Source organism: Dipodascopsis tothii (assembly GCF_038497935.1).
Source record: "Dipodascopsis tothii strain CBS 759.85 unplaced genomic scaffold V1510scaffold_12, whole genome shotgun sequence".
NCBI classification, from domain to species: domain Eukaryota; kingdom Fungi; phylum Ascomycota; class Lipomycetes; order Lipomycetales; family Lipomycetaceae; genus Neoaidaea; species Neoaidaea tothii.
This window is the reverse complement of record NW_027117996.1, coordinates 364,706-391,569: the sequence shown is the minus strand read 5'-3', so window position 1 is coordinate 391,569 and position 26,864 is coordinate 364,706. Positions and strand designations below refer to the sequence as shown.

At 70.5% G+C, this 26,864-nt stretch overlaps 9 protein-coding genes and 1 non-coding gene across 10 annotated transcripts; 4 read left to right on the top strand and 6 right to left on the bottom strand.

Moving 5' to 3' along the window:
- Positions 1 to 1,006: 1,006 nt before the first annotated feature.
- Positions 1,007 to 4,135, bottom strand: V1510DRAFT_349837 (SacI homology domain-containing protein; the record flags this gene model as incomplete). The annotated part of the gene is made up of 2 exons (XM_066930854.1): positions 1,007 to 2,518; positions 2,630 to 4,135. Coding segments are annotated over 2 exons (3,018 nt in total), but the record flags the coding sequence as incomplete, so codon positions are not given.
- Positions 4,136 to 4,464: 329 nt separating this feature from the next.
- V1510DRAFT_402796 (U6 snRNA-associated Sm-like protein LSm6) lies at positions 4,465 to 4,720 on the bottom strand (the record flags this gene model as incomplete). Its single annotated transcript, XM_066932120.1, has 2 exons — positions 4,465 to 4,490; positions 4,522 to 4,720. The coding sequence occupies 2 exons, from the start codon at positions 4,718 to 4,720 to the stop codon at positions 4,465 to 4,467; spliced, it is 225 nt and encodes a 74-aa protein (XP_066789451.1).
- Positions 4,721 to 6,562: 1,842 nt separating this feature from the next.
- On the top strand, positions 6,563 to 7,840 carry V1510DRAFT_364123 (YT521-B-like domain-containing protein; the record flags this gene model as incomplete). The annotated part of the gene is made up of 1 exon (XM_066931174.1): positions 6,563 to 7,840. One exon carries the CDS (start codon positions 6,563 to 6,565, stop codon positions 7,838 to 7,840), a length of 1,278 nt encoding a protein of 425 aa, XP_066789450.1.
- Positions 7,841 to 8,115: 275 nt separating this feature from the next.
- Positions 8,116 to 9,431, bottom strand: V1510DRAFT_393657 (ribonucleotide reductase). The gene is made up of 2 exons (XM_066931829.1): positions 9,379 to 9,431; positions 8,116 to 9,346 (listed from the first exon to the last, which is right to left on the bottom strand). Exons 1-2 carry the CDS (start codon positions 9,406 to 9,408, stop codon positions 8,237 to 8,239), a joined length of 1,140 nt encoding a protein of 379 aa, XP_066789449.1. The 5' UTR covers positions 9,409 to 9,431; the 3' UTR covers positions 8,116 to 8,236.
- A 1,674-nt stretch (positions 9,432 to 11,105) lies between these two features.
- Positions 11,106 to 15,384, top strand: V1510DRAFT_119477 (Pleckstrin homology domain-containing protein). The gene is made up of 2 exons (XM_066930262.1): positions 11,106 to 11,113; positions 11,317 to 15,384. Exon 2 carries the CDS (start codon positions 11,410 to 11,412, stop codon positions 15,238 to 15,240), a length of 3,831 nt encoding a protein of 1,276 aa, XP_066789448.1. The 5' UTR covers positions 11,106 to 11,113; positions 11,317 to 11,409; the 3' UTR covers positions 15,241 to 15,384.
- Positions 15,385 to 15,650: 266 nt separating this feature from the next.
- V1510DRAFT_t114 lies at positions 15,651 to 15,722 on the bottom strand. The gene has a single exon. It is a non-coding gene; the product is annotated as a tRNA-Glu (tRNA).
- A 92-nt stretch (positions 15,723 to 15,814) lies between these two features.
- On the bottom strand, positions 15,815 to 17,819 carry V1510DRAFT_377462 (P-loop containing nucleoside triphosphate hydrolase protein). Its single transcript, XM_066931585.1, has 2 exons — positions 17,446 to 17,819; positions 15,815 to 17,413 (listed from the first exon to the last, which is right to left on the bottom strand). The coding sequence occupies exons 1-2, from the start codon at positions 17,801 to 17,803 to the stop codon at positions 15,873 to 15,875; spliced, it is 1,899 nt and encodes a 632-aa protein (XP_066789447.1). The 5' UTR covers positions 17,804 to 17,819; the 3' UTR covers positions 15,815 to 15,872.
- A 2,344-nt stretch (positions 17,820 to 20,163) lies between these two features.
- On the top strand, positions 20,164 to 21,167 carry V1510DRAFT_377461 (uncharacterized protein). Its single transcript, XM_066931584.1, has 2 exons — positions 20,164 to 20,841; positions 20,878 to 21,167. Exons 1-2 carry the CDS (start codon positions 20,352 to 20,354, stop codon positions 21,108 to 21,110), a joined length of 723 nt encoding a protein of 240 aa, XP_066789446.1. The 5' UTR covers positions 20,164 to 20,351; the 3' UTR covers positions 21,111 to 21,167.
- Positions 21,168 to 22,472: 1,305 nt separating this feature from the next.
- Positions 22,473 to 24,087, top strand: V1510DRAFT_119405 (diacylglycerol acyltransferase-domain-containing protein). Its single transcript, XM_066930261.1, has 2 exons — positions 22,473 to 22,741; positions 22,789 to 24,087. Exons 1-2 carry the CDS (start codon positions 22,728 to 22,730, stop codon positions 24,050 to 24,052), a joined length of 1,278 nt encoding a protein of 425 aa, XP_066789445.1. The 5' UTR covers positions 22,473 to 22,727; the 3' UTR covers positions 24,053 to 24,087.
- On the bottom strand, positions 24,050 to 26,164 carry V1510DRAFT_416032 (general substrate transporter). Its single transcript, XM_066933692.1, has 2 exons — positions 25,748 to 26,164; positions 24,050 to 25,716 (listed from the first exon to the last, which is right to left on the bottom strand). Exons 1-2 carry the CDS (start codon positions 25,804 to 25,806, stop codon positions 24,123 to 24,125), a joined length of 1,653 nt encoding a protein of 550 aa, XP_066789444.1. The 5' UTR covers positions 25,807 to 26,164; the 3' UTR covers positions 24,050 to 24,122.
- Between the last annotated feature and the right edge of the window lie 700 nt (positions 26,165 to 26,864).

Sequence of the window (26,864 nt, the reverse complement as noted above, 5' to 3'; positions counted from 1 at the left end):
GAAGGCGCAGAAGCATCACTACCAGAGGCGCAGCAGTGCACGAGCCTCCGGCGGCGACTCCGTCGAGGGTGGTGCCCTGCGGGCAGGCTGCGGCTGCATGTGGACGCCGCACGGCGTGCGGCTCACGCATATAGCCGCCGCGCAGCCCTCCGGCCGTAAATCCAAAATTCATTGACGTCTGCGCGTATATACAGGGCTAGACAAGGCTCTTCCAGGTCCGGTTGATCGCCTCGTGCCCGTCGTCCTCGTCGCCGTCCAGCAGGCCGGCGCCGCCCGGGCGGATGCCGGACGGCGACGGCGAGTCGCGGTCCAGGGTCGGCTTGCGGGCCGGCAGAGGCGGGGGCGTCGCCGCCGGCGTGAACTGGAACGTCTTTGGCTGCTTGGACAGCGGGCGCGAGAGCACGTCGTCCGGGCCGCCGATCTTGGGCAGAGACGTGGCCGGAAAGTCCGGGCCCGCGGGCCGCGGCGGCTGCGCGGGCCGGGCCATCGGCTTGTACGAGAAGCTGTCGAGCGAGGCCGAGGACGAGGCCGAGGACGACGTGGTCGGCCGCGACGAGAAGGTGGTCATGGGCACGTCGCCCAGCGGGCGGCCGGCGGCCGCGGCCATGGCCCTGGCGGCCTGCTCGGACGTGGCGGCGGACGTGTCGAGGTGCGGCAGCGGGCGGGCGCCCGGCAGGCCCGCCGGCGAGCGGCGGGCCGGCTCGAGCGTCTGGCCGGCGGCCGCGCTGGCGATGCGGCGGTCCGGGCCCAGGGTGCTGGCGCGCTCCGGCAGCGGCGGAGTGGCGGCAGAGGCCGCGCGGGTGCTCGCGGCGCGGCGGACGGGCGCGTCCAGCAGCGACACGGCGCTCGCAACAGAGCCCGCGCTCACGGCAGAGCCCGCGCTCGCCGGCGGCGAGTGCATCGCCTGCGGCTTGCGCGGGACCAGCGGCGGCGGCTGCGAGGCCTTGCGGGGCCGCGGCGGCGGCGGCGGCGGCGCAGGGTCGCCCAGGCCCAGCAGGTCCGCGTCGGCGACAAAGTCCGGCCCGGCGCCCGGCTGGAACGGGTTGGGCTTGCGGTGCGGGTTCAGGGCCATGCCCGGGCGCGGCGCCAGGGTGACCTTGGCCGTCGTCGTCCCCGGCTGGATCCACCACTTCTGCTTGTCGGTCGACGGCGCCGGCAGGCCGGCCGGCCCCGCAAGCTCGTCCGCGCCGGCCGCGACCGGCACCGCCGTCAGGTACTGCTGCTGGCTGCGCCGCTTGGCGTACAGCTCGTGCGCGAGCGCGTCGCGCACCTCCTGGTTGACGGTGTAGACCGTCAGCCGGAACCGGCCGTAGACCGGGCGGTGGTCCGAGAAGATGAGCGGGGCCGAGCCGTAGGCCGTCTGCTTGATGTTGGCGCCGCGGGTCAGGATGCGGTCGGTCCAGGCCGGGATGCGGGCCTTATCGGACGTGTCGAAGGTCTCGGTGCCCGAGTCGTACTTGTACGTCGGGCTGAAGGTGATCTCGGCCTCGGTGAAGTACGGGAAGACCTGGCCCTGGAGCATCTGGTTGTTGAGCTGGTCGTGCGCGTACAGGTCGTCGAGCTCGCCCAGCTCGACGCGCTTGCGCACGAGGTCGTTGGGCATGTCGATGCGGTAGTTGAAGTCGCCGAGCCAGACGACGGTGTCGTGGTCCTTGAGCGTCTTGCCGCGCGGGAAGCGGATGCCGTTGGCGATCGTGCGGTAGTCGTGGTTGCGGTCCTCGACGTTGGACAGGCCGGCGGCGAAGTGCGAGGTGATGAAGCACAGCTTGGTGGACGCGTAGTCGCACGAGAAGGCGACGCCGCCCTTGTTGCCGGCCATGCCGCCGAGGCCGGTCTTCTTCATGGTGCCGTTGATGTTGCGCACGTGGCGGACCTCGGTGGCCTTGACGTACATGAGCAGGGCGGTGCCGACGAGCTGGCCGGACCGCAGCAGGACGTACTCCTTGCCGCGCGCGTTGAGGCAGCGCGAGACCTGGTGCTCCCAGAACTGGCGCTTGGCGGGGTCCGCCGAGAGGATCTGGCCGGGCGTGAGCTGGACGATCTCCTGGAAGCCGACGACGACGAGGTCGGGGTCGTCGCCGACGGCGCCGCCGCCGGCGGGGAAGAGCCACGGCGAGAGGTCGCCGTCGTAGAGGTAGCCGTTGAGGTTGAACGTGCCCACAAAGAGCGAGATCTCGCGCTCGGACGTGTACTCGGCCTGGCGGCGGCGCAGCTCGGACGTCACGTAGTCGTTGATGGGGTCGTAGAGCATGACCGGGAGCTGGCCCTCGAGCCGGCCGAGGAGCATGTCCATCGTGTTCTGGCGGCCCTTGTCGATGAAGTTGTTGATGTACATGCGGCCGACGGACTTGGTGGCGTCGGCGATGGCGCCGGCGAGCGACATCTTGCCGGACCGCGTGAAGGACGTCTTGAGCGCGCCGGTGCCGGCGTAGATCTTGCTGAGCTGGTCGCCGTTGTCGGCCCAGAGCACCGAGTGGCGCAGCCAGATGTCGGACGACGGGCGCAGCGCGCCGCCGAACTCGTCCGTGCGGCCGAGCGACGACGCGGCCGGGTTGGCCGGCCGCGGCGCGCGCACCTCGGTGCGCCGGTCGAAGTTGTCGTTGTACTCGAACACGACGAGGGGGTCCACGCTGGTCGGGCCGCCGCCGGCGGCCTGCGCGCCGCCGGCGTCGGCCTGGTGGGTCTGGTGCTGGAGCTGCTGCTGCATGAGGAAGTGCTCGATCGCCAGCCGCGACACGATCTGCTGGATCAGGTTGGTGCGGTCGAGGCAGTCCAGGCAGTTCGTCCGGAACACGCCCGTCTGCTGCAGCACGACCGTCTTGGTGCGCGCGTCGAACAGGAAGAAGCCGAACTCCTCGGCGTCGTCCTCGATGAAGCGCAGGATGCGGTTGGCCGCCGCGTAGCCGGCCTTGGCGGTCTCGACGTGGAAGTCGAACTGCGTCTCGCGCAGCTGCCCGGCCAGCGGCCGCGACGCCGCAGCCTTGATGTGCTGGTGGTACCGGTGGGTCAGGTCGATCTCGCCGGACTTGGTCGACAGCAGGTTCACGATGTGCACCGGGCCGTACTTGGCCACCAGCGGGTCAAAGTGCGCCGTGAACGCCGGCTGGGTGGCCTCGAACGACCGCGTGATGTTGACCTTGGCCGACAGCAGCTGCACGTCCTGTTCCCAGAACACGGGCACCGAGCCGCGGATCTGGGTGTACGAGAAGCAGAACTCGGTCGAGTACAGGATCGTCTCGGTCTCGACAAAGTTGGCCACGTTGCCCTCGTCGTCCACGCCGCGCGCGTTGTAGCGCGTGCCCGCGCGCCGGCAGCCCTGCCGCGAGATCACCGTGAGGTGCACCGGCAGCGCGTCGATCTTGGTCTTGACGGTCTCGGCGAAGCCGCGGATGACCGACGTCAGGAACTTGGCCCGGTCCAGCTCGAGCTTCTCCTCCGGCTGCAGGTGCGACCGGTACGTCACGAGCTCGGCGATCATGTACGAGTTCCACATGAACGTGTCGTCGAAGCCGTCGATGTCGAACGTGGGGTCGGACGAGCGCGTCTGCATGCGGCTCGTCAGGTCGAAGTCGTTCGAGTAGTAGAACGAGCCGTCGGTGAGCAGCTTGCGCAGCACCAGGCAGGGGTGCTCGACCACCTGCTGGCCGGCCGCGCTGGCCGCGCCGGGCGCGTTGGCCCGCAGGTACGCCGCGGACGAGTCGTAGAGGTCGCTGGCGGCCAGCATGCCCGGCGAGGCGCTCTCGCTGCCGCCGTACACCGGGTGGCCGGCGGCGTCCAGCAGCACAAAGTCCCAGTCGGCGCGGGTGAGACAGAAGAACTCGACGGCGTGGATGCGGTACACGCTCTCCTCGTTGGGGATCGGCGCGGCGACGCGCGACGAGCCGGTGATCAAACAGAGGAAGATGTCGGCCTCGATCGCGACGAGCCCGGCGCAGCCGTGCACGGGGTAGCTGGTCAGCGGCCGGAACGCGGCCACGTCGATGGCGTCGCGCGGCGAGAAGTCGACGATGCAGCGCGGCGGCGCCCGCTCCTCGCCGTCGGCCGGCACGGACTGGAAGATCAGCCCGTGCGTGTCCGAGAGCAGCATGAGGGCGCGGGGGGCGCCGCGGGTGTCGCGGCAGTAGAGCTTCATGGCGCAGGTCCGCGCGGGCGCCAGAGAGGGGGGGGGCAGACTCCGGGGCTTGGGCGCGGCCTGATGGGCGGGTCCGATGGCGGGTGGTTGGGCGACGTGCGGAGGTTAGGTTACGGTCCGAGCCGCACGGCGGATGAGCCGCACGCCGTGCGGCGCGACGGCCGCCCGCCCGCCGCCCGCCCGCTGCCGCGCGCGCCGCCGCGCGCGCGGCAGCGGCCGCGCGGCGGCCGCGCCGCGGCGCCTGTCTACAGGGACCGGCGCGGCAGAGCCGCGCGCCATCTACTGGAAATGCTTTATTGTACAATCTGCCGCATCGCCATCGCACAGCGTCGTCACTCCACCGCCGAGATGTACAGCACTGCCGTCAGCGCCGCCGCCCGCGCACTTACCGTTGTTGCCGCGGATGAAGACGTCGCCGTACGAGTTCTTCTTCTCGCCGTTGACGTACTCCTCGGTCTGCTCCAGGGCGATGTTCATGTAGCCATCGACCGACTGCAGGTCGCCGCGGTACTCGATGCCCGAGTTGAGCTTGATCGAGACGCGGGCGCCCGTGATGCTCAGGATAAACGACGACGGATCGGCAGACATCTTGGTGGTGGACGGCGCGGTGCGGCGAAGATTTTTATGTGCCCTTACCCGGACGCCGCACGGCGCGCGGCGGCGCCGCACGGCGTGCGGCGCGCGCCGCATCCCGTGCGGCTCACCGGCCTCGCCCACCACCCGCCCGGCCCGCCCGCCGCGGTACCTGCTTCCGCCGCCGCGAGTCGCGGCGGGCGCGCGGCTTGGCGCACGGGCGGAGAGGGCGTACGCCGCCGGCATAACCGACGGCTCTTGCGTCCGCACGTCGCCGTGGCAGTGCGGCTGAGGCGACTTGTGGCTGCGTACGCGGCGTCATGCGCTAGCGCGGGGCCGTCCGGTCTGGCGCGGCCGGGACGTCGGCAGCGCGGAGCTAGGCGCAAATGAAAGCTAGTGCCAGCACCGCCAGAACCGCGGCGGACGGGCGCGCTGGTCTCGTGCGGGCTCGCGCGGGCGGCAGCCGGCGCGACGGCCAGCGCACCGCCCGGCCGCGCCACGCAGGGCTGCACGTGCAGGCGGGCGCAGACCGGCGGCGCGCCGCCCGGTCTGGGCGACCCGCGGTGACGGGCAGCGCTAGCCGGGCGCGGCAAGCGGCGGCGTAGCGCGAGACGAACGCAGGGGGGCCGACCGTGCGCCGATAGTACCCGGCCGTTGCGGGTGCGGGCGCGACGATAAGCCACGGCGGCGGCTCGCCGGTGCGCTGGCGCGGTGCGACCCGCGGTCGGACCCGCGGTCGGACCCGGCACCTGGAACCCCGCGTGCGGCTGGTGTGGCGGTGCGCCCGCGGTCTGGCCGGCGCGCGAGCCGCACCGCGCGCGGCGCCCGCGGCCGGCCGCGGCCCGGGCGGCCGCGCAGGCGGCGCAGCCCGCCGCCGGGCCGGGCGCCGCGCGCGTCCCGCCGCCGGGCGGGCAGGCAGCGCGGCCGGCGTCTGCAGGCGTTATCGTGTCATCCCTACTTTGGCGGCCGCGAGCTCCCAGTCCTTCCCGCGCACCCTCACCGTCCGGCCGCTGTCTGCGCTCCGCCGCGCCCTCCGCCTGCGCTCCGCCTGCGCTCCGCCTGCGCTCCGCCTGCGCCTGCCTGCGCTCCGCCGCGCAACCGCCCGCCGCCGTGTCCGCCGCGCGATCCGACCCAGCCCCCGCGCCCTCCGTCCCGGTGTCCGCGCTGCCAGACACCGGCCGCCCGCCAGCCCCGACCTCCGCCGGCGCCTCCGCGCCCCCGCCGGCCGTGGCCGTGCCCGCAGTCGCCCCCAGCCCGCCGCCGTCCGGGCGGCGGCGCGCCGCCCGCCGGACGTCGCCCGCCAACGGGCCCACGGCCGGCACCAGCACCAACCCGGCGCCGACGCCGACCGTGGCCGCTCCGCAGGCCCGGCGGCCCGCGCGGCCGTCGCGGCCGCCGTCGCCGGGGCCGGTGCCGGCCGGCCCGCCAGCGCAGATGCTGCCGGGCGGATCATACATGCCCTACCTGCCGTACCCGATATTCCCGTACGGCGGCGGCGGCGCGGGCGGGCCGCCGCTGTCGCCGGCGGCGCAGAACGCCGGGCTCGCTGGCGGCGTGGGTGCCATGGGCGTGCCGGGTATGGGCGCCATGGGCGCCATGGGTGCCATGGGCGCCATGGGTACCATGGGAGCCATGGGCCTGGGCTCCATGGGTACCATGAGCATGGGCGCCATGGGTCAGCAGCTCTTCCCGTACCCGTTCCAGCCGATGGCCGGCCAGCCGCTGATCCCGCAGCCGTCGCGCGGCCGCCACTTCCGGTACCCGCGCCGGCCGTCCGTGCCGCAGTACGACGACTTCCGGCCCTACGGCTACGCGAACGGCTATCCGAGCATGCCCGTCGTCGTCGGGCCGGGCGCCATGCCCCAGCCGCCGTTCCGGCCGCGGCCGGAGGACGACCAGGCGCCGCCGCCGCCGCCCGGCGGGCTCGTCCCGCGCGGCCCGCCGCGCAAGCCCAAGCAGTCCGGCTACGCGCTCTGGGTCGGCAACCTGCCGCCGTCGACGACCGTCCTGCACCTGCGCGACATGTTTGCCGCGCCCGAGATCGAGAGCGTGTTCCTGATCAGCAAGAGCAACTGCGCGTTTGTCAACTACTCGTCCGAGGCCGCCGTGCGCGCCGCGCTCGACCAGTTCCGCGCCGGCGGCGGCGTGCTCAACGGCACCAAGCTCGTCGCGCGGCTCCAGCGCGGCTCGTCCGCCGAGCGCGCCGAGCAGCACCGCGACGACGACGACCCCGACGACTCGCGCGGCACCGCGCGCTCGCCGTCGCCGTCCGACTGCTCGCCGGACACGACCGCGGCCTCGTCGGCGCCCTCGGCCGCGCCCGTCCCGGACAAGTTCTTCATCATCAAGTCGCTCACGACCGAGGACCTCGAGCTCTCGGTCGACACGGGCTCGTGGGCCACGCAGACCCACAACGAGGCCGCGCTCGACGCCGCCTTCCGCGCCGCCGACAACGTCTACCTGATCTTCTCGGCCAACAAGTCCGGCGAGTACTTTGGGTACGCGCGCATGGAGTCCGGCATCGCTGCGGCCCCGCCCGACGACCGCCCGCCGGCCGGCGCGCCCGCGCCCGCGCCCGAGCCTGACGACGCGGACTCGCGGCCGACCGAGGCCACCGCGCTCGTGCCCGCCGGCCGCATCGTCGACGACTCCACCCGCGGCACCATCTTCTGGGAGGTTCTGCCGTCCGAGCCGCCGTCGCCGGTGCTGGCGCCCGACGCCGCGCCGCCGTCGCCGCCGGCCGCGTCCTGGGGCACCCCGTTCCGCATCCAGTGGCTGTCGACGACCAAGGTCCCGTTCTACCGCACGCGCGGCCTCAAGAACCCCTGGAACGCCAACCGCGACATCAAGATCGCGCGGGACGGCACGGAGCTCGAGCCGGGCGTCGGCAAGCGCCTGATCGCGCTCTTCCACCCGGCCGCGGCCGCGGCCGCGCCGGGGCTGCTCTCGGTGCCGCTGGGCCTGGCGGCGCCGAGCATGATCCCTGTGGCGGGCACGCCGCTGGGCACGCCGCTGAGCTCGCCGCTGGGCTCGCCGCTGGGCGCCCTCGAGCCGCCCGAGCCCGCCGAGGCCGGGGCCGGCCCGGCGCCCGCGGCCTCGCCGGCCACGGACGAGCCGATCGTCGTCAGCAGCTAGATTGCCGGGACGGGCTCTCCATTTTTTTGTCAGGCGGCGCCGCGCCGTGGCGCCGCCGCGTGGCGCTGAGGCGGCGGTCTGTGCGGCTCGTGCGGCGTCCGGGCGCGCCACAGCCTGCCGCGCCACGCGGCGCCGCGCCCCCTGCGGCGCGCGCCCCCACGCGCCCAGCCCGCCGGCCGCGCTCGGACCCGGACCCGGCGCCGTTTTTGTCTGTTCTCTCCTCTTCCGTTCTGCCATCCGGCGGCCCGGCCCGCTATCGCTTCGCTTCTTGCACATTGTTTTGAGCAATTTATTAAAAATACATCTAGGAGATTACAAAAACTTACAGACCGACCAAACCCATGACAAACCCGTGTTCCGTGCCGCTCGGCTCGCCGCGCGGCCTGCGCGCGACGTTTAAAAGTCCTCGTCAAACTTGAAGGACGCGTCGGGCGTGGCCGCGGTCGAGTTGCCGTGGATGACACCCGCCTTCTGGTAGTCCGACACACGCTTCTCGAAGAAGTTGGTCTTGCCCGCCAGCGAGATGTTCTCCATGAAGTCGAACGGGTTGGAGACGTTGTAGATCTTCGGGTTGCCCAGCGCGACCAGCAGGCGGTCGGCGACGAACTCAATGTACTGCTTCATGAGCTTGGCGTTCATGCCCAGCAGCGCCACCGGCAGCGACTCGGTCAGGAACTCCTGCTCGATCGTGACGGCCTCGGTGATGACGCGCTCGACGACGGCCTTCGACGGCCGGTTCTGGAGGTGGCTGAAGAGCAGGCACGCAAAGTCGGTGTGGAGGCCCTCGTCGCGCGAGATGAGCTCGTTCGAGAACGTCAGGCCCGGCATCAGGCCGCGCTTCTTCAGCCAGAAGATCGACGCAAACGAGCCCGAGAAGAAGATGCCCTCGACGGCCGCGAACGCGATCAGACGCTCGCCAAACAGCGAGTCCTTGTCTGCGATCCAGCGCAGCGCCCAGTCGGCCTTCTTCTTGATGCACGGGATCGTCTCGATCGCGTCAAAGAGGTACTGCCGCTCGCTGGGGTCCTTGATGTACGTGTCGATCAGGAGCGAGTACGTCTCCGAGTGGATGTTCTCAATCATGATCTGGAAGCCGTAAAAGCACCGCGCCTCCGGGATCTGCACCTCGTTCGAGAAGCGCTCGACCAGGTTCTCGTTCACAATGCCGTCCGACGCGGCGAAGAACGCCAGCACGTGCGAGATGAAGTACCGCTCCTCGTCGTTCAGGCGGTGCTCCCAGTCGTTCATGTCCTTGCCCAGGTCGATCTCCTCCGCCGTCCAGAACGACGCCTCGGCCTTCTTGTACATCTGCCAGATCTCGTGGTACTTGATCGGGAACAGAACGAACCGGTTCTTGTTCTCCGTCAGCAGCGGCTCCGCAGCCTCCTTGGCGTGCAACGTCTCGCGCTCCTTGGCCTTCGTGTCGTCGTCTGCCGCCTTGATCCCGGCAAACGTGCCCGCAAGCGACTTGGGCTTCAGGTCCATCTCAGCCAGCGCGGCCGCGGTCTGCCGTCAGCGCCGCCGACGCGGCCACTCACCTTCTTCGAAGGAGTCAGTTCAGTAGACATTGTGTGCTTTGCGTTTGTGTAGCACTCAACGGATATCAGGCGCCTTAAATAGTCAGCCGCCCGCGCCCGTTCTCCAATCCACGCGTGTCGGGACACGAAACACGCGCGTGATTTAGCAAACTGTAAACCGCGTTACGCGTGTCAGTCGCGTCACACCCCCGGGGCTGGCCCTGGCTCTTTTCGTTCGCCGGCGTTGTCTGGCCCGCGCGAATCGTGGTTTGGAATGCACGCCAGTCGCGAAAAAGAAGCGTAGCGAAGAATCTGCGCTGTTGCCACCGCCGCTACCGCCGGCTTAGTCAGAATCCGGCTCGTGCCAGCCTCGTGCTCGGCCAATCATCGCCGCCTCCGTACGCGTCACGTGACGCATCACCCGCCGCGTCCGCGCGCGTCTCGGCGCGCGTACGCCCGCGCGTCGCGTCGCACGCGCGATTTTCGCGTCCATCTGATAACCGAGACCCCCTCAGCCGCACCCTGTGCGGCGCCAGCGCCCGTCCGGGCCACGCCACCCCCCGAGCTGCGCGGTCCCGCGCGTCCGGCCTGCCGCACTCGTCTAGCGCGACCCGTGCCACCGGCACCCCTGCGCCGTGCGCGCCGCCGTGCGCGCCGCCGGGCGCCCCGTCCCTGCTCCGGCCTGCCGAGCCCGGCCTCAGCCGCCAGGGGCGCCCAGACGCGGCTGTTGCCCGGCCACGCGCTGGCGCGCGCCACGCGCCGGTCCATCCGGCAATCGCCCGATCGCTCGGCCGACGCGTATGCCGCGTTCGGCCGACATGCGTCATGCTGTGCGACCGCGCACCGACGCGCTGCCGCCCGCGCCGCCGCTACGCCCGAGACGTCGCGTCGAGCCGCTCGAACCGACGTGTTCTGGAACGCCGGCAGACGTCCGCAGCCGTCCTCGGCTGCGCACCTCGGCTGCCCGGCGAGATCTGAGCCATGGACCGCCGGCGACGGCATGGCTAATCACACGCTGCCGCGCCGGTGACGTAGTCGCCGACTAGCCGGTCCCACCGCGCACGAACTTTGCGTGCCGGACTACGCGCGTCATGCGACGCGTTGTGACTCGCTGCCGATCATGAAGCGCTCTTGCACTCGGGGACGCGCTCGGACTGGCAGGCGCTCGCCCGCACGGACTGGCCAGCGCTCACGCGCTCGGGACCGCTGCCGCGCACTTCGGGCATTGCCGGTGCCGGCGCCGCTCGCTCCTTTGGCGAGGGGGCCGCCGGAGTATGGCCACGTTCAGCAAACGCGACCGGTGACCGTCTATCTTTAGTCGCGCCCGCCCACTTGCTCCCGAAAGGTTCAAAGAGGAGCGTCGGCGCAGACTGCCGCACCAGTGCACTGGCAGCCGTCGGGGCGGTCCTTACGGCGCCGCCCGCGATCTGCTCTGGACGGCGCTGGCAATGGCGGCCGCCGCGCGTAGTATTTGTAGCAGCCCCCCGGTGCTTGTCTTGTAGCACCGGGAGCCTCTCACAGTCGCCCCCACGCGCCCACCGACTCGGAACACACCCACGCCGGCCGCAGTCCCGCGTGCCGTAACGATGGATCCGCGTGGTATGTGTCACGTTTCCAGCAGACTGGTTCCCAGAACCCTGCAACATCAGACAGCCGTCTGTTGGGGCTGCCCAGGCTGCCGCTGCTGTGACTGCTAATTGGCGCGCACACCGGGCACCACCTACCGCGCACGCTGGCCGCGCTGCGTCTACGACCGGTACGACTATGACAAGCAAGGGTGCGTCGTGTTGCACCAGCGCCTGCTGGAGATCTGTCTGGACTTGATCTGGGCCAGCTGGCCGCCCCCGGCTGCATCCGGCCGTGGCCAGCCGTGGCCAGGCCCAGTGCGCGACACAATGCGCTGGGCTCACGCGCCACGCTGCAGCAGGCTGCAAACAACGGCTGAACTGACGGCTGCAGACCACTGCGGGGAATACGGTAGTGGACTGGGTCTAATGTCCCAGCGGTCTAGTGGCACTGCGTTTGGGCAGGGATCACCATGATCGACCACTAATGCACTCCGGATTTGGCTTGGGCGGTGGGTGGCCACGACCTAGTGGACCACGCAGACCTTCGCTGGCGTGGGCGTGCGCGGGCGTGCGCCGGCACCGGCCGCAGACCGGCGCGGTCGGCGAAGCCCGGAGCAGGCGACCACACGGTGGCAGTCGCGGTGGCAGGCCCGGCTGGGCCAGAAGCACAGCTGGCAGGCGCCTGCCATGGCCGCCGGCCGTGGGCGCTGTGGTCGCCAGCGGACCGCAGGAACCAGGGGCCAGTGGAGATCGGCGTCACGTGGTGGTGACGTCGGTTACCCGGCCCGAGTGCGGAGTCGTCTTTCGGCGCCCGCCGCGACGCTCGACCACAGCAACCATGTCGCCAGCGCCGACCAGGACGCGAGACCACGGCGACCAGGCCGGGACCGCGGCCGCGGCCGCGGTCGCCGCCGCGCCGTACACGCAGTACCGGCTGGCGCACTCAACGCCAGAACACATGCAGACAACGTCACGGGTCGTGCTCGTTGGCCCGATCCCCTCAGACTGGCTACGGAGCCACCAAAAGGCCTGGCTGGCACGGCTCGCGCGGCCCGACGGCGAGGAGCCGCCGGCCGCGTGGTCACCCGTGTATCCGGACGCGCTGGCATCGACTCCGCGGCCGACGCCCGCGCCGGCGTCCATCGCCAGCTCGCGCGATACCGGTTCGCATTACTCGTTCCGCACGGCGCCCTCACGGCGGTCGTCAGCCATGCGGACGGCCGCCAGCACGCCGATGACACCGGCCACGCCGGCCACGCCGCGCGAGCGCGATCCGATGGCCCGCGCGGCCTCGCGGTCGCGGTCGCGTGCACGCTCGGCGTTTCAGTCGTCGCTGTTTGCGCCGTCCAGCTTCGCGTCCACACAGACGTTCATGACCGCCCGCGGCTCGGCTGCGTCGACTGCCGACAGCGAGCGCTCCAGCACGTACGAGCCGTCCGAGCGCGGCCGGCGCGGCCGCTCGCGCTCGCCGTCCGAGCAGTCTACGGCATCCACGATCCGGCCGGCGCGGTCGGCCAGCACGGCGCCCGTTGTGGTAGATGTGGCTGCGTACGCCAGCGGCGGCGACATGCGTGCGGTCGTGCACACGGTCGAGCAGAACGCGGCCATCGACAGTCTGTCGACGATCCTCGACCGCGACAGCACCCTGCGCACCACGCACACACGCTCGCCGTCCGTCGTCAGCATGCCCCCCGAGCCCGAGTCGGACGACGAGACCGAGCACGACAGCCACGCGGACGACCCGATCAACGACCGGCTGCGCAAGATCGCGTTCGACTTCTCGCCGTCGGTCAGGCGCGGCCGGGCCTCGTCGATCGCAGCTACCAGCACGGCCGACTCGCACCACGCCGAGCTCCTCTCGGAGAACGCGCACCTGCCCGAGTTCATGGCGCGCGCGCACAAGGGCCAGGCAATCAAGATCGACAAGCTGCTCGTGAGCGTCAAGCGCGCCGACGTCCGCAGCCTGCCCATCGACTTCAACGAGGCCGACCACGTCCACATGGCCGTGGTCGAGCGCGCCCGCGAATACCTCGTCGTCGCGCGCTACACCGGCGACGTGGCCGCGCCGGTGTCGCTGCAGTTCTACCGGACGACGGCGGTGCCGGCGGTCACGGCCGAGCCGCCGCCGACCAAGGCCGCGTTCGCGATCCGGCTCGACCGCAAGGCCGTCCGGGTCAACCTGTTTTCGTCGCTCGACAAGTCGCTCGTGCTGTACATGCCGACGCCGGACCAGCCCAAGGACGCGGCGTCCATGTCGATCTACATCGTGCGGTCGCACATGCCGTCGACGAGCCTGGCCTGGTACGGCTTCCTGCGCAACGTGCTCGGCGGCAAGCTCGTGCGCGACCTGATCCTGCAGGTGCCCGACCTGGAGGCGTCGCTCAAGATCGTCATCCCGTGGTCGCAGATGCACCCGAACAAGGTGCCGGCCGCGCGCACGCCCGACCCGACGACCGTGCCGGCGTTGGCCAGCATCAGCGAGGAGACTCTGGCCGAGCCCGAGCCCGAGTCGGCGCCGGCGCCGGCCCTGGCGGACTCAGACCAGGTGCTGGTGACGCACCCGACCAAGTCGGCCGTGGCGCAGATCAGCCTGTCCGAGTACATCATCGCGACGGCGCTGGACGTGCTCGGCAAGGTCGCCGCGTACCGCGAGACGGTGGCCGCGTGGCGGCAGCACGAGCGCATGGGCCTCGTCTGGCGGCGGTACGACCGCATCGAGTGGCTGAGCGGCATGTCCGAGCAGCAGATGTACGCGACGTGGGCGCTACGCAAGACGCACGAGCTCGAGCTGCGCCCGAAGGTGCACTACCCGACCCAGGTCGTCCACCGGACGCCGGTGACGTCGGCCAGCCCGCCGCCGGCGGACGCGCCGGCCGACTGCGGCACCCTGAACGAGCCGCCGCCGGTCGAGGGCTTTCTGATCCGGCTGACGCACTACAACGGCATGCAGCGCCAGATGGGCCGCCTGTTCTACAAGCAGTTCTACTTCATGACCCACGACAACCTGCTGCTGTTCTGCCGACCGCACGACGCCACGCCGCCGCCGTTCGAGAAGCCGTTCTCGCCCGGCGCGCCCACGGGCACGTTTGTGCACGAGTTCACGCCGTTTCCGCTGCGGTCGACGCGGCCGGGCGCGGTCGACACGGCCGCGCAGATCGAGTGGCTGGACGGGCACATCACCGACCCCAAGAAGGTCCGCCAGCTCGACGACATCGCCTCGTCCGAGATGTACCGCCGTATCTACCAGCTGCTGACTGCGGCCGGCTTCATCGACCTGTGCGACGTCGCCGACGTGCGGCCGGTCGAGCGCGACGCCGACGGCGCCGACTACAACATCGGCACGGACTCGTCGCTCGACTTCAACAACCTGACGCCGTCGTCGGACGGCAGCGCCAGCGCGTACGCCGAGGACGGCGCCATCACGGCGTTCGACGACGAGCGCGTGCTCGAGCTCGTGCTCAAGACCGGCCTCGTCATCCGGCTGCAGGCGTTCAACCGCACGACGCGCGACATCTGGATCGAGCGCCTGTCGGCGCTGCGCAAGTACTGGGCCGCGCGCACGGCCGCCGACGCGCGCGCCCAGGCCGAGCTCAAGGCCGACAACCTGGCCCAGCTCCACATCGACGAGGAGATGGAGTCGCGCATCCGCGAGACCGCGTCCAAGTGGGAGGCGCTGCGCGGCATTGCCGACCCGCAGATCTACAACGTCTGTGGCCTCGGCTTCTGCCGCAGCATCACCATGAAGGGCCCGCTCTACTTCAAGGTGCGCAAGCAGAGCACGTTCCGCAAGAGCTTCATCGTGCTCTCGCACGGCTACCTGCTCGTCTTTGAGGCCCAGGCGCGCGCGTCGAACGGTGTGGCCGTTCCACGCATCTACCACAAGATCCGCGACGTCATCTCGCTCAAGGACTGCTACGTGTACTCGGGCATCCTGACTGAGGCCGACCTGGTCGACCGCAACAGCTCGTTCTCGATGGCCTCGGCCTCGGCCGGCACGGGCTCGTCCGGCTCGCTTTACTACTCGCTGCCCAAGATCTTCCGGGACGGCGTCACGGCCTCGGACGACGACTTTGCGCGCTGCTTCGTCATCTGGCGCGCGTCCAAGTCGACCGACTTTAACGCGCGCGATCTCAAGCGGTCGGGCATGCCCGCCGACGGCGACGGCCACCACTACAAGATTGATAACCTGGGCACGGCGGGCACCGGCCTGATATTTATGGCCCGGTCGCGGATGGAGAAGGAGTTGTGGGTCTCGATTATTTCGGGCGAGATTGGCCGCATTCAGGAGGCCCGCGTGAAGCACACAGTTGTTTAGATGTGGGTAACAGAATAGACATTTGGTAGCATAACGCTTGGTGTGCTCAGGGGCGACTCGTCCGGGATTGCTGCTTTACAGGCGGGAAGTCAGCGCCGCAGTATGAGCCGCACACGGTGCGGCTCGAGTACGCAGCTAACCGGCACAGAAGTCACAGTCAGCGTAGCGAGCGCAAGTCAGCGTAGCGAGCGCAAGTCAGCGTAGCACAGCCGTAGCTGGTTCCGACAAGAGCATTGACAGCGCTCCGTCGAAAGTGGCCGACGTCAAAGCATACGGTCTCTGAACCAGCTAGTCGGCGCACGCGTGCGCACAGCGGCCAAGGCCTTGGCCCAGCCAGGCTTCTTGCCGCCGGCATGCGGCTCTGGACACCACTGTAGCTTGTCCAGCGGCCTGCGGAACATAAAAAATAACTCCGAAACGGGGAATTGAACCCCGATTTGCCCGGTGAGAGCGGACCGTGCTAGCCATTACACTATTTCGGACTTTCTGAAAGTTGATGGCGCCGAGGCGCAATTAACCGCCGAACAGACGTCACGTGTCGCTCAGGGGCAGTTCGTTCCCACGGCAACGCCTCTCGCATGTACATGGTGATATTCAACTTGGCATAGTGTACACGGGTGATAAAATACAGCCTACCGTTGTGGGTTGATCTTCTTGAGTGCGCTGATGATGCGGTCCTTGTCCTCAAGGTACTCCCGGAGCTCCTGGATCTCACTCTGCTGTTCGGCCACGATCTGGTCGAGCCGCGCGCGTGCAGACCCGTAGCCCGAAGCCGACGACACGGTCGATACCGAGCGCGTGCGCTCAGGCGACGGCGGCACGGCGGGCACGGCCCGGCCAAACTCGGTCACGGTCGGGTCTTCGTCCAGCGTGAGCCGGTCGTCGTCGGTGTAGTCGTCCTCGGACGAGTCCAGCGACGGCATCAGCACCGTCGTCCGGCGATTCTTGAGCAGGCGGCGCTCGAGCCGCGCTACCTGCATCTTGTAGTGTTCGAGCTCGGCGTCGCGCGTGTCCGGGCTGGCGAGCGACGACGGCGGCGACAGCGGGTCCGGATCGGGCGTGGCGCCGGCAGACGAGGCCGTGGACGAGGTCGACGTGTCTGCGCGGGCGTAGATCGACAACGGCCGGGCGGTGACTGGGCTCGGCGGCGCGCCCGACGCCAGCACGAGCCGCGTCAGCTGGCCGACCTTGTCCTTGAACGCGTCCTTGGCGAGCTCGAGCTCGCGCAGCTCGGCGGCGTGGCGCGCGCGCTCCGCGGCCGCGCGCGCGTACGCGTGCTGGCGCTGCTCGTCGATCTCGACCCGCAGCAGCTCGTTCTCGGCGCGCTGGCGGTCGAGCTCGAGCTTGAGCTGCTCGATCAGCCGCTGGTCGTCCGCCGAACCGACCGACGTCGTGTCCGAGCGGTGCGCCGAGATGGCGATGTTCTTGGCGCGCGCGGCGAAGCGCAGCGTGTTGAGCGTCTCCGAAAAGCCGGCCGCGGCCGTGCTGATCGTGCACAGCACCGAGACCAGGTTGCGGCCCGACAGCGCCGGTTGCAGCAGCCGCGTCAGCTTCGAGTCGCGGTACGGCACGTGTGCGAGCGCGGCCGGCGCGCCGGGCGCCGTCGGCACCGCCGCCAGCCGCGACACGATCGTGCCCAGCGTCAGCAGCGACTTGTTGATGTACGCGCCCTCCTTGCGCCGGGCCGCATCCGCCGCCGCGCGCTCGCTGCCCGCCAGGTCGCACAGGTTCAGCGTCGACACCCGGCACGCGCCCACGCGCCGGTCGGTGCGCTCGACCACGATTTGCACGACCGCGTGTGACCGCGACGACCGCGCGTTGAACTCGGTCCCCTCGGTCCGCCGCGCCGCATCGCCGCGCGCAATCAGCGCCGCCAGCTCGCCCGGGCTTGCCACCACCTCCTCGCGCAGATTGACGGCCACAATGCCCCGCTGGGGGTCGTCCCGTAGCTTGATCTCGTCCGACGCCGTCGTCGGGCACAGCAGGTCGTGCAGCCGCTCGTTGTAGATCTCGATGTACGACGCGCGCAGCACGTACGACGCGTATGTCGGCGCCCGGCCCACGCCCGCAAACACGGCCTCGATGGCCCGCGGGATGATGCCGGGCGAGCTCGCGTCGCCCTGCATCGAGTATGTCTTGCCGGTGCCCGTCATGCCGTACGCAAAGATCGTGCCTGTCGTCAGCACCGTGCGTCCCCGCACGTACCGTGGAAGCCGTCCATGACACCGGCCACGACGTGCGCCGCCGCGCGCTCGTACACTGCCGCCGTGTCTGTACCGGGCCCAAACACGTTGTCGAACGCGAACTCGCCCGCGTCCCGCGCCGAGATGTGTCTGTCGTCCACCGTCCACGGGCCGGCCGCGCCGTCTGGCCGCACCCGCACCGACACGCAGATCTCGGACGACTCGCCGGGGCTGCTGCTGCTGCTGCTGCTGTCCTCTGTCCGCCGCAGCGCGCTCCCCACCGCCGGCGGCGGGCCGAGCACTGACACCGGCCGCCGCAGCGTCCGCGCGGAGCCGGGCGTGCTGGGCGCCGCCCGCGACCGCGGCGTGTGCACCGACATTTCTCTGGATTCTGGCTTGTGCCTGCCGCTGCGGCCGTGGCGCCCTGGGCTTTTGTTTGTTATCCTCTGCACGTGACCTCGCCGCGTGTCGTGCGGCGCGTCCCCGCTTGCGCGCCGGCTGCCGCTCCGGGCCGCGGCCGCCGCACCGCCCGCTGGCGCCCGCTGGCCGGCGCTACCGCCACGCTACGGCCACTGCAGCGTGGCCGGTGGCCCCGGCTGGCCCTAGACGCCCGCCGCGCCGCGCCGCTGCCGGAATCGCTGGCTTGGTGTTCTGGTGCTGGGCGTGCGGCTACGATCGTGCGGCTCAGCCGGGCTGCGACACTTGTCCCTCAGGACTGTGTCGTGCCCCTGTAACCGCGGCTGACTGCATGAGTGACTGCTTTCACGGTGTAACCCTAGGCGGGCGTATGCGGGCTGACGCGGTCGGTTGGCGGCCGCCTGGTCGTCGTCTGGAAGACACTGGCCATGCCGGTCGCCGGCACCGGGGCGCGGCGGATCCGCCGCAGTCGCTGCGGACAACGCGCACGCGTCGATCTGCCGTAGCCACACGGCGGCGCCGTGTGGCGCTGCCTGGGAATGGAATGCCCGGCGGAATGCCAGCGCCACAAACAGGCTGGCAAATACGCGCAGAGCCGTGGTCAGCCATGGTCGGACTTCCGACGGTCTGCTTCGGTCGCGGAGGCAAGCGCTCCGGCAATGCCGCCGAAAGCGGTGGTCGGCTGCAGCCGCCGACCATGTTCAACGCGTGTGCCGTGTTTGAGCCGCCGCCGTGGGCCCTCGTGACTACTTTCGGCGCGGCCGGCCGAACGGCTCGAGCGGAGCTGCAGTACGCGAGTCGCGCGGCTGGTGTTACCCGAGAGCGCCGTGCAGTCCGGGGTCAACGTGGCGGCCGGCGGTGCGCGACCGGTTCGCGGTCGCAGGCAGTGTGTGCACGCGGTGTAGGCCTGATCCAGCTGGCGGCGGCGCAGACGCCCCACCGCCCGACCGTTCCGCCGACGTCTGCAGGCTGCGCTGGGACCAGCATGACCAGGTCATGCCGACGCGCGACGCACTAGTCTGGTGCAGCGTGTTGCACGAGTCATGCACCCCTGAAGCTGAGCGCCACGTACGCCGCGGTCCGGACGTGGGCGCCGGCGCCGCTGTGGCCGTGCACGTGTAGCAGCCGGCTTGCCGGCACGGAGGCGTACGATGATGGCAAAGCTGGGCTGGTGTGGCGGAAGCCGCGGGAGCCGGCCCGGGACTAGGGGGGCTAGGACCGCGCAGCAGGTGGCTGTGGCCGTGCGGAGGCGCTGCGTGGAGCAACTACAGGCTGGGCGGGCGCAGATCGGAGCTGGCCGGGTACGCCGGTGCGTACGGCGGCAATCCGGATCGACGCTGCGGCGACGCTGCAGTGGCGCGCACGGGCGGCCGGTCGCAGACAGCAGGCCCCGATCTGCCTGCGCGCTGATCCGGCCGCGGCGCGGCGGTGGCGGACCCGGCCGGCACGGCTTGGCTGACGCCGGGGCGGCCGGGGCGCAGGCAGGCTGAGGCGATGGCCGCCTCTGGCGGTGCAGCGAGGCGCCGGGGCGCCGAGGCGCTACCGGGCGCTACGGAGGCGCGGCCGAGGCGCTGCGGGGCGCGGTCGAGGCGTGGCTGTGGCAATTTGTGGCGGCTGCAGGGTGCGGCGGCGCAGCGGGCGCAGGCCCGCACAGCCAGCCGCGCGGTGTCACGGCCATGGCCGCGGCCGTGGCCCGCCTATGGCCGGCACGGCCGCGGGCGGGTGCACCGGAGCCGCGGCGCCGGAGTCCCGCGGCTCCGGCGCGCGGTGGCTTTCATAGGTGGTGTGGCGGCCAGGGCGCAGGTGGCGGAGGCGCAGCCGCGGGCACGCCGGCGACTCTAGCCGCACGATCGGCGCGGCTGACCAGGGGCGGGGACGCACACCCGGCGACCTCGCCTTCTGGCAGTCGCCGATAGTGCGCGGGCGCGTCGCGGCCGCAGGCGCAACGGCGACGGGCGCGCGCGGTCGGCGGTGCGCCGGCGCCACCACGGCCACTGTGGCGGTCTAGACTGCGCCGCCTGCGCCGCGTGTGGCTAGCGCGTGCCGACGATTGCGCTTGACTTGCGGCATATAACATCATGAGGGTAGGGGGTGTGGCGGCGATTCCGGGCCGCCACAATCGCTGCCGCCACGCCGGCGCGGACGGCCACGCCGGCCACGGCGCGGTTCGCAGGCGCCGCGAGCCCGGCACACGGCCGTGCGCGAGCAGACGGACCCGGGCGGGCGGCGCGGTCTCCGGGCCGGGCGCGGGCGCGGATGGGCGTGGGCGGCGGGGCGGGGCGGGTGGCGGTGCACGCCACAGGAGCCACCGGGCTGTGCTGGTGCCACCACAGCCGCGGCCGCTGCCACACCAGATTCCTTAATAAAGGCCGGCTGTGCCACTTTTCCCACCAGCACATCCACACCCCATCCACAAGTCCGCCGCCTCGCACGCCTCGGCACCACTAAGCGTTCCTCGACGCCTCGACGCACTACGCACGCGCTCTGATCCGCCTCGGTCGGCCATTAGCCATGGCGTCGGTCGCTCCCGCCACTCCCCAGGCCCTGTCGCCGCTCGGCTCGTCGCTCAGCTCGAACGCGACGCCCTCGGCCGGGTCCAACAAGCACACGTGCCCGCACTGCTCGCAGACGTTCACGCGGCACCACAACCTCAAGAGCCACCTGCTCACGCACTCGCAGGAGAAGCCGTACACGTGCACGACGTGCAACTCCAAGTTCCGCCGGCTGCACGATCTCAAGCGCCACTCGAAGCTGCACACCGGCGAGAAGCCGTACATCTGCTCCAAGTGCGGACGCAAGTTCGCGCGCGGCGACGCTCTCGCGCGCCACCTGAAGGGCGCCAACGGCTGCGCCGGCAAGGCCGACGGCGAGGGCTCGGACGACGAGTCGCCTGGTGGTAAGTCTCCCCGGCCAAGGCCGTTTTCGTTCCCGGACGCCTCGCGCCTGCTCACGCCGCTCGGCGTCCCGGGCTCCGCCCCGGGACTGCCGGCGGCGCCGCAGGGTGAGTTCGCCCGCGCGCGTGCCTGCTAACGGACAGCTGCGTCGCCTGCCGCTGGGCTGACGGGCCCGACCGCGAACGCGTTCCTGGCGGCGCAGACCGCGCCGGGCCAGCCGCGCGCGTTCATTGCGCCACACCACGGCCTCGAGGAGAGCCTCTGGACGTACGTCCGCGGGCTCGAGGAGAAGATCCGCGAGCTGGAGGAGCACGTCCAGCGCTCCGACACCCGCCTCAGCTTTTTTGAGCGCGAGCTCGTCAACCTCAAGCGCTGATCCCCCGCTTTGTACACTATTGTATTCTAGGTGTATAGTATTGCTTCCTCTCCTCTGCGCCACCGTGGCGGCGTGGCGGCGTGGCTCGCGTCGCGTGTGCGACGCACCGCCCGCGGCACCGCCATCATGCCACATGCCACATGCCACCCTGCATTGCCGTGTGAGCCACACCCGCTGCAGGCTCCGGCGGTGCGTGGTCGGGCGGTGCACTGCCGCGTGGCCGTGCAGCGGCGCCCACGGGCCATCTACGCCGGCCGTTCATCGAGGCCTGTCGGTCCATCGACCACGAGGCAATCCATCGGCTCGCGGGAGGCGGCCAACCGCGCGCCGTCTATGCACCGCCCGGCGCGTCTGCCCGGCGGCGTCTGCCGGTGCAGTCGCCGGTGGCCGTCCCGGTGGCAGCGCCGCAAGGCGTCGCGCCACCGCCGCAGCCCAACCGCCGCGCCACCGCCGCGCCACCGCCGCGTGGCGCAGCCCTCCCGCTCAGCCGCCCGCCACAGCCGCCCACACGTCCGCCTCTTCAGTTCGTAGACAGGACACGGCCGCAGCTCTAGGCGCCGGCCTAGCGTGTTGGCTGCGACGGCCGGGTCAGATGGGATGACCTCTCGCTTACTAGCGAGACATGGCGGATGCGTTAGTACGTGCGGCTCACGCGGACCCTCTCCATGCGTTCGAATTGCGGCCGCCGCACGCTACGTGCGGGGTTCAGCGTCGGCCGGTCAGTCGAGCCGGCCAGTGGCTACGGGGGGCGGTGCTCAGGGGCTGTGTGGCCGTGCTCAAGACGTGTACGCGGACAAACTCTCGTCGGATAGCCGTCGCCGCACCCGGTGGCGCCCACGGCGGCGCCGATTCCACGGCCGTCGCCGCGGCCGCCGTCGCAGAACGCTTACAAGCTCTCGGCCGCGCTCTGTGCGGTCGTGGACGCCGTCCAGGGCTGGTCGCGAGTAGATCCGTGCGCCCACCCGCATGCGCAGGCGCGGTGGGCGCCCAGCCTGCGCCACAGCCGCCGCAGGCGTCGGAAGCGGTCGGCAAAGGCCGCGCAAGCTGGCCGCAGTCATCCGGCGCAGCCAGGTCGGCAGGCGCGAGGCGCAGCGCCTGTCAGACGGCCTCCGGGCGGGCTCCGGGGCCGCCGGCCGGCCGCGCCGTTGTTCGATCCCGTCCAGGCGTCCCGGCCCGGGGCCACGCAGGCAGCCAATCCCCCGCGTCGCCCTCTCGCAGACCCCGCCGCAGTCGCCGCCGCGGCCGTACGCCCGTCTGTGAGGCTGGCAGCCGCCGCAGGCCGCGTAGCAGGCGCGTCCCCGCGTCCCCGCGGCGAATTGAGCAGCGCGTCTGCGCGCGCACGCCCGGCGGCCAGCCCCGCACGCCCTCAGCCCCACCAGGGCCGCGCCCAGACCGGCCGCGTCCCCCGCGGCCGCGGCCGCGTCGTCCGGCGCGTCCGGCGTCGCTGGTGGCCGCGGACGCGGTGAGGCTATTATGATTTGAGCCGCACGTCATCCCAACCGCCATCCAGCTTGTTTGGTCCACCGACCCGTCCACCCTCTTTCTCGCCCACCACTGCTGTATTCTTAGGCCCAGCGCCAGCCAACGGTCTGCGGAAGCCATACCCTCGCCTGCACGATGGCGGACACTGCGTAAGTCGCGGGCGCGCCGCGTCGATCGCCGCAAGCTGACCGAACAGGACCCAGGGCCAGCACTCGCGGCCGATGCATGTGCACTTTGCGCCGCTGCGGATCCCGCTCACGCGGCGGCTGCAGACGCTGGCCGTGCTGTGCCACACGCTCACGCTGCCGTACTTTGTGGGCTTCTTCTTCCTGATGGCGGCGATCCCGGCGCTGTGGCCGCTGCTGCTGATGTACGTGCTGTTCATGTTTTTCGACAACACGCAGCGCAACGGGCGGATTGCGGGCCGGCAGAGCATGCTGATGCGGCGGCTGCCGTGGTACAAGTTCTTCTGCGACTACTTTCCGATCCGGATCCACCGCGAGGTGGCGCTGGCGCCGACGTTTCCGGACCGGCCGGCGGTGCCGTCGAGCGTGCTCGAGCGGTGGATCTGGTCCGTGTTCTCGTTCCGGGACGACGCCGGGGCGGTGCCGGCGGCAGAGGCCGCCGCGGCGGCGCCGGCGGCGCCGGCGGAGGCTGCGGGCGCCAAGGAGGCCGCGGACGTCGCCGACGCCGCGGACGCCAAGGAGAACGCCGACGAGGCGCTCAGCTACGCGTCCGGCCCGCGGTACATCTTCGGGTACCACCCGCACGGCATTGTCTCGCTCGGCGCGTTCGGCGCGATCGGCACCGAGGGCGCCGACTGGGAGAAGCTCTTCCCGGGGATCCCGGTCAGCCTGCTCACGCTGGCGTCCAACTTCAACCTGCCGATCTACAAGGAGTACCTGCTCTCGCTGGGCATCGCGTCGGTCTCGCGCAGCTCGTGCCTGGCGCTGCTGCGGCACAACCAGTCGATCTGCATCGTCGTCGGCGGCGCGCAGGAGGCGCTGCTGTCGCAGCCGGGGTCGCCCAAGCTCGTCATCAAGCGGCGCAAGGGCTTCGTCCGGCTGGCGATGGAGGCCGGCAACACGGCGCTCGTGCCGATCCTCTCGTTCGGCGAGAACGACGTGTACATGCAGGTCAAGAACGACTCGGCGTCGACGCTGTGGAAGATGCAGACGATCTTCAAGCGCGTGTTCGGGTTCACGCTGCCGCTGCTGCACGCCCGCGGCATCTTCAACTACGACTTCGGCCTGCTGCCGTACCGGCGGCCCATCAACCTCGTCGTCGGCAAGCCGATCGCGGTGCCGTACCTGCCGCACCCCTCCGAGGACGACATCAACAAGTACCACGGCCTCTACGTGGCCGAGCTCGAGCGGCTCTGGCACACGCACAAGGACGAGTACATCACCGACTGGACCGGCGAGGGCAAGGACAAGATCGAGCTCCAGCTGGTCGAGTAGTAGCTAGCCCCCTCTCTGGAGGCGATTATATAAATACATTGCTGCCGCGCCCCCGCGCCGGCGTACATGTCTACCGCTTGGACGTCGTCGACGACGTGTCCACGCCCGTCGCCGTCATCTCGACCGCGTCCTCGGTCTCGCCGTACGACTGCTTGGACACGCCCAGCTCGCGGTCGAGCACGGCGCCGACGCGCTTGCTGTCGTGCTTGCTGCGCAGCTCCTTCATGAGCTTGCGCGACTTCCACACGAACGGCGACGGGTGCGAGAACAGCACGTCGATCTCCTCGAGCGTCAGCTGCGACGTCTCGGGGTAGAACGCCCAGACGACGAAGACGGCAAAGACGTTGAACGCGCCGAAGATGTACAGCGTCTTCTCGCCGATGTGGTCGAACATGATCGGGCAGAGCAGCGTCAGCCAGCCGTTGCCGATCGACCAGCCAAAGACGCCGAAGGCGTTGCCCTTGGCGCGGACCTCGAGCGGGAACACCTCGGTGGGGTACAGCCACGGCACGATCAGCCACGTGGCGCCGAAGACGGACGTGTAGATGAACACGAACGACGCCGCCGCCGCGCCGTAGGCCGAGTTCTCCGGGTGCTCGATCTGCAGGCGCGAGAAGCCGCCGGCGAGGAACATGGCCACGCCCTGGCCCACCGCGCCCCAGTACATGGTCCACCGCCGGCCGATGCGGTCGACCGTGAAGGCGTTGATGAGCGTCGAGAACATGTAGAAGATGTTGTTGACGCCCGACAGCCACGACGCCTTGCGCGTCGAGAAGCCGGCGTTGGCGAAGATCGTGGGCTGGTAGACGGTGACGCCGGCGATGCCGGTCCACTCCTGCAGGATCTGCAGCCAGATCACGAGCTGGACGCGGCGGCCGAGGTGCAGGTCGCCCGAGCCGATGCCGAAGAACATGTGCAGGTACGAGTTGCGGCTGGCCGTCTTGCGCTCGTACTCGATGATCTCGACGATGTCGCGGTACTCGATCTCGGCCTCGTCCGTGGCCGTGCCGCGCAGCTTGGTCAGGATGTACTTGGCGTCCTCGTTCTGGCCGTTCTTGATCAGCCAGCGCGGCGACTCGGGGAAGAACCAGACGGCCGAGAGCAGGAACACGAGCGGGATGATCTGGAACGCGATCGAGAAGCGCCAGCGGAAGGCCGAGAAGCCGCCGTCGATGTACGACAGGCCGTACTCGAGCCAGTACGCGGCGACGACGCCGAAGATGTTGAGCGTGAACTCCATGGCGATGAACTGGCCGCGCGACTTGTAGTCGGCGGTCTCGGCGCCGTAGACGGGCACGATCGTGTTGAGCACGCCGGTGCCGACGCCGTTGACGATGCGGGCGCAGCACATCCACGCGACGTTGTGGGCCGAGCACTGCAGCGCGGCGCCGACGATGGCCCACACGCAGCCGATGCCGATCGACTTGATCCGGCCGAGCCGGTCGCCGAGGACGCCGCCGAGGAGCGAGCCGAGGAGCGTGCCGAAGTAGTAGATGGCCACGATGCCGCCCTGGCGCGTCGAGTTGGTCACGACGACGGTGCCGTCGTCCTCGGCGTAGCCAAAGTTCATGTGGGCCACGTAGTCGGGCGAGTTGTTGACGCCGGACATCATGCCCTGGTCGTAGCCAAAGAAGAAGATGGACACGCCCGCGATCGTGTTGATCCTGGCGTCAGCGGGCCCGGCCGCGCACTTACGCAATCAGCAGCCACCGCTCCGAGAGCTTGTGGACGACGTTGTACTTCCAGATTGCCATGGTAGTCGCCGATGCAGAGAAGAGATGCCAGAGAGGCTTGGGGGAACAACTGGGCGGCCGGTGGTATATATACCCGCGGCCCGACAGGCTATTTGTTCCTGCGCGCCGTCCGAGAAAGAGCTCGATCAATTACGCGAACCACGCGCCAAGCATGCTTTGCGCTAACCAAGCAGCTGTAACCGGCCCCCCGCGTGGAAATCCCGGGCGGGAGTCTGCCGCGGCTAGCGCTGCCCGCCGCGTGGGATCGTCTTTGACCTCGAGTCTGGACGAGAACGAAACGTGGCTGCCAGCGCGCAGAAAGAGCCGGCACGAGACCTGCGCCCCGCGCCCGCGCCTGCGTATCGCGACCCGGTGACTGCGGCCTGCAGCTGACAGCGCCGTGCCCCTCTGGGCCGGGAACGGCGCAGCGCCGCCCGGGTGCGCCGCCCGCGGTCGGGATGCTCCGGGGACAATGGCGGCGGGGGCGATAGCGCGCATAACCTTCCTGCAACTAGACCGATGCGCCACATGCGCTAAACCGCACGACTAATTAACCTTTCGGTCCCTGCTCTTTGTCGGGCGGTGCCTGCCGCGCCCGGCCCGGGCGGCCGCACGGCACGGCCGCGCGGCACACGCCTGCGGCCGGGCCCGCGCTGCCGCGGCCGGCGGCGTGCCCGCCGGCGGTCTGCGGGCCGCGGGCGTGGCCAAACCTTCGTCCCAGCGGGGAAGGTGGGTGGGCATCGCGTTAGCGCTAGCGCGTGAACCTTGACCAGCTTGGTGGTACCGATGCTCCGATGAAACTTTAAACCGTTGCCGTTCGCCGGCTGCACCTCATGCGTCAGCGGGGCACTAGCGGTACACCTTACCGCCGAGGTGGAATGTAGCAAGGTGGGGGTAGCCCTGTACCTGCCGGCAAACTCAAGCTTGCCCTAACGGGGCGCGAAACCGCTTGCGTAGTACGGGGCCGCGCGCAGACGAGCCATGACGTCACGACCGGCGCTGGGCCCGGAGATGCCAGCGTGCCGGCTGGCGGTCCGACGGCCGCCCGGCGCTCGCCGTGGCGGGGGCGCAGCTGCCGC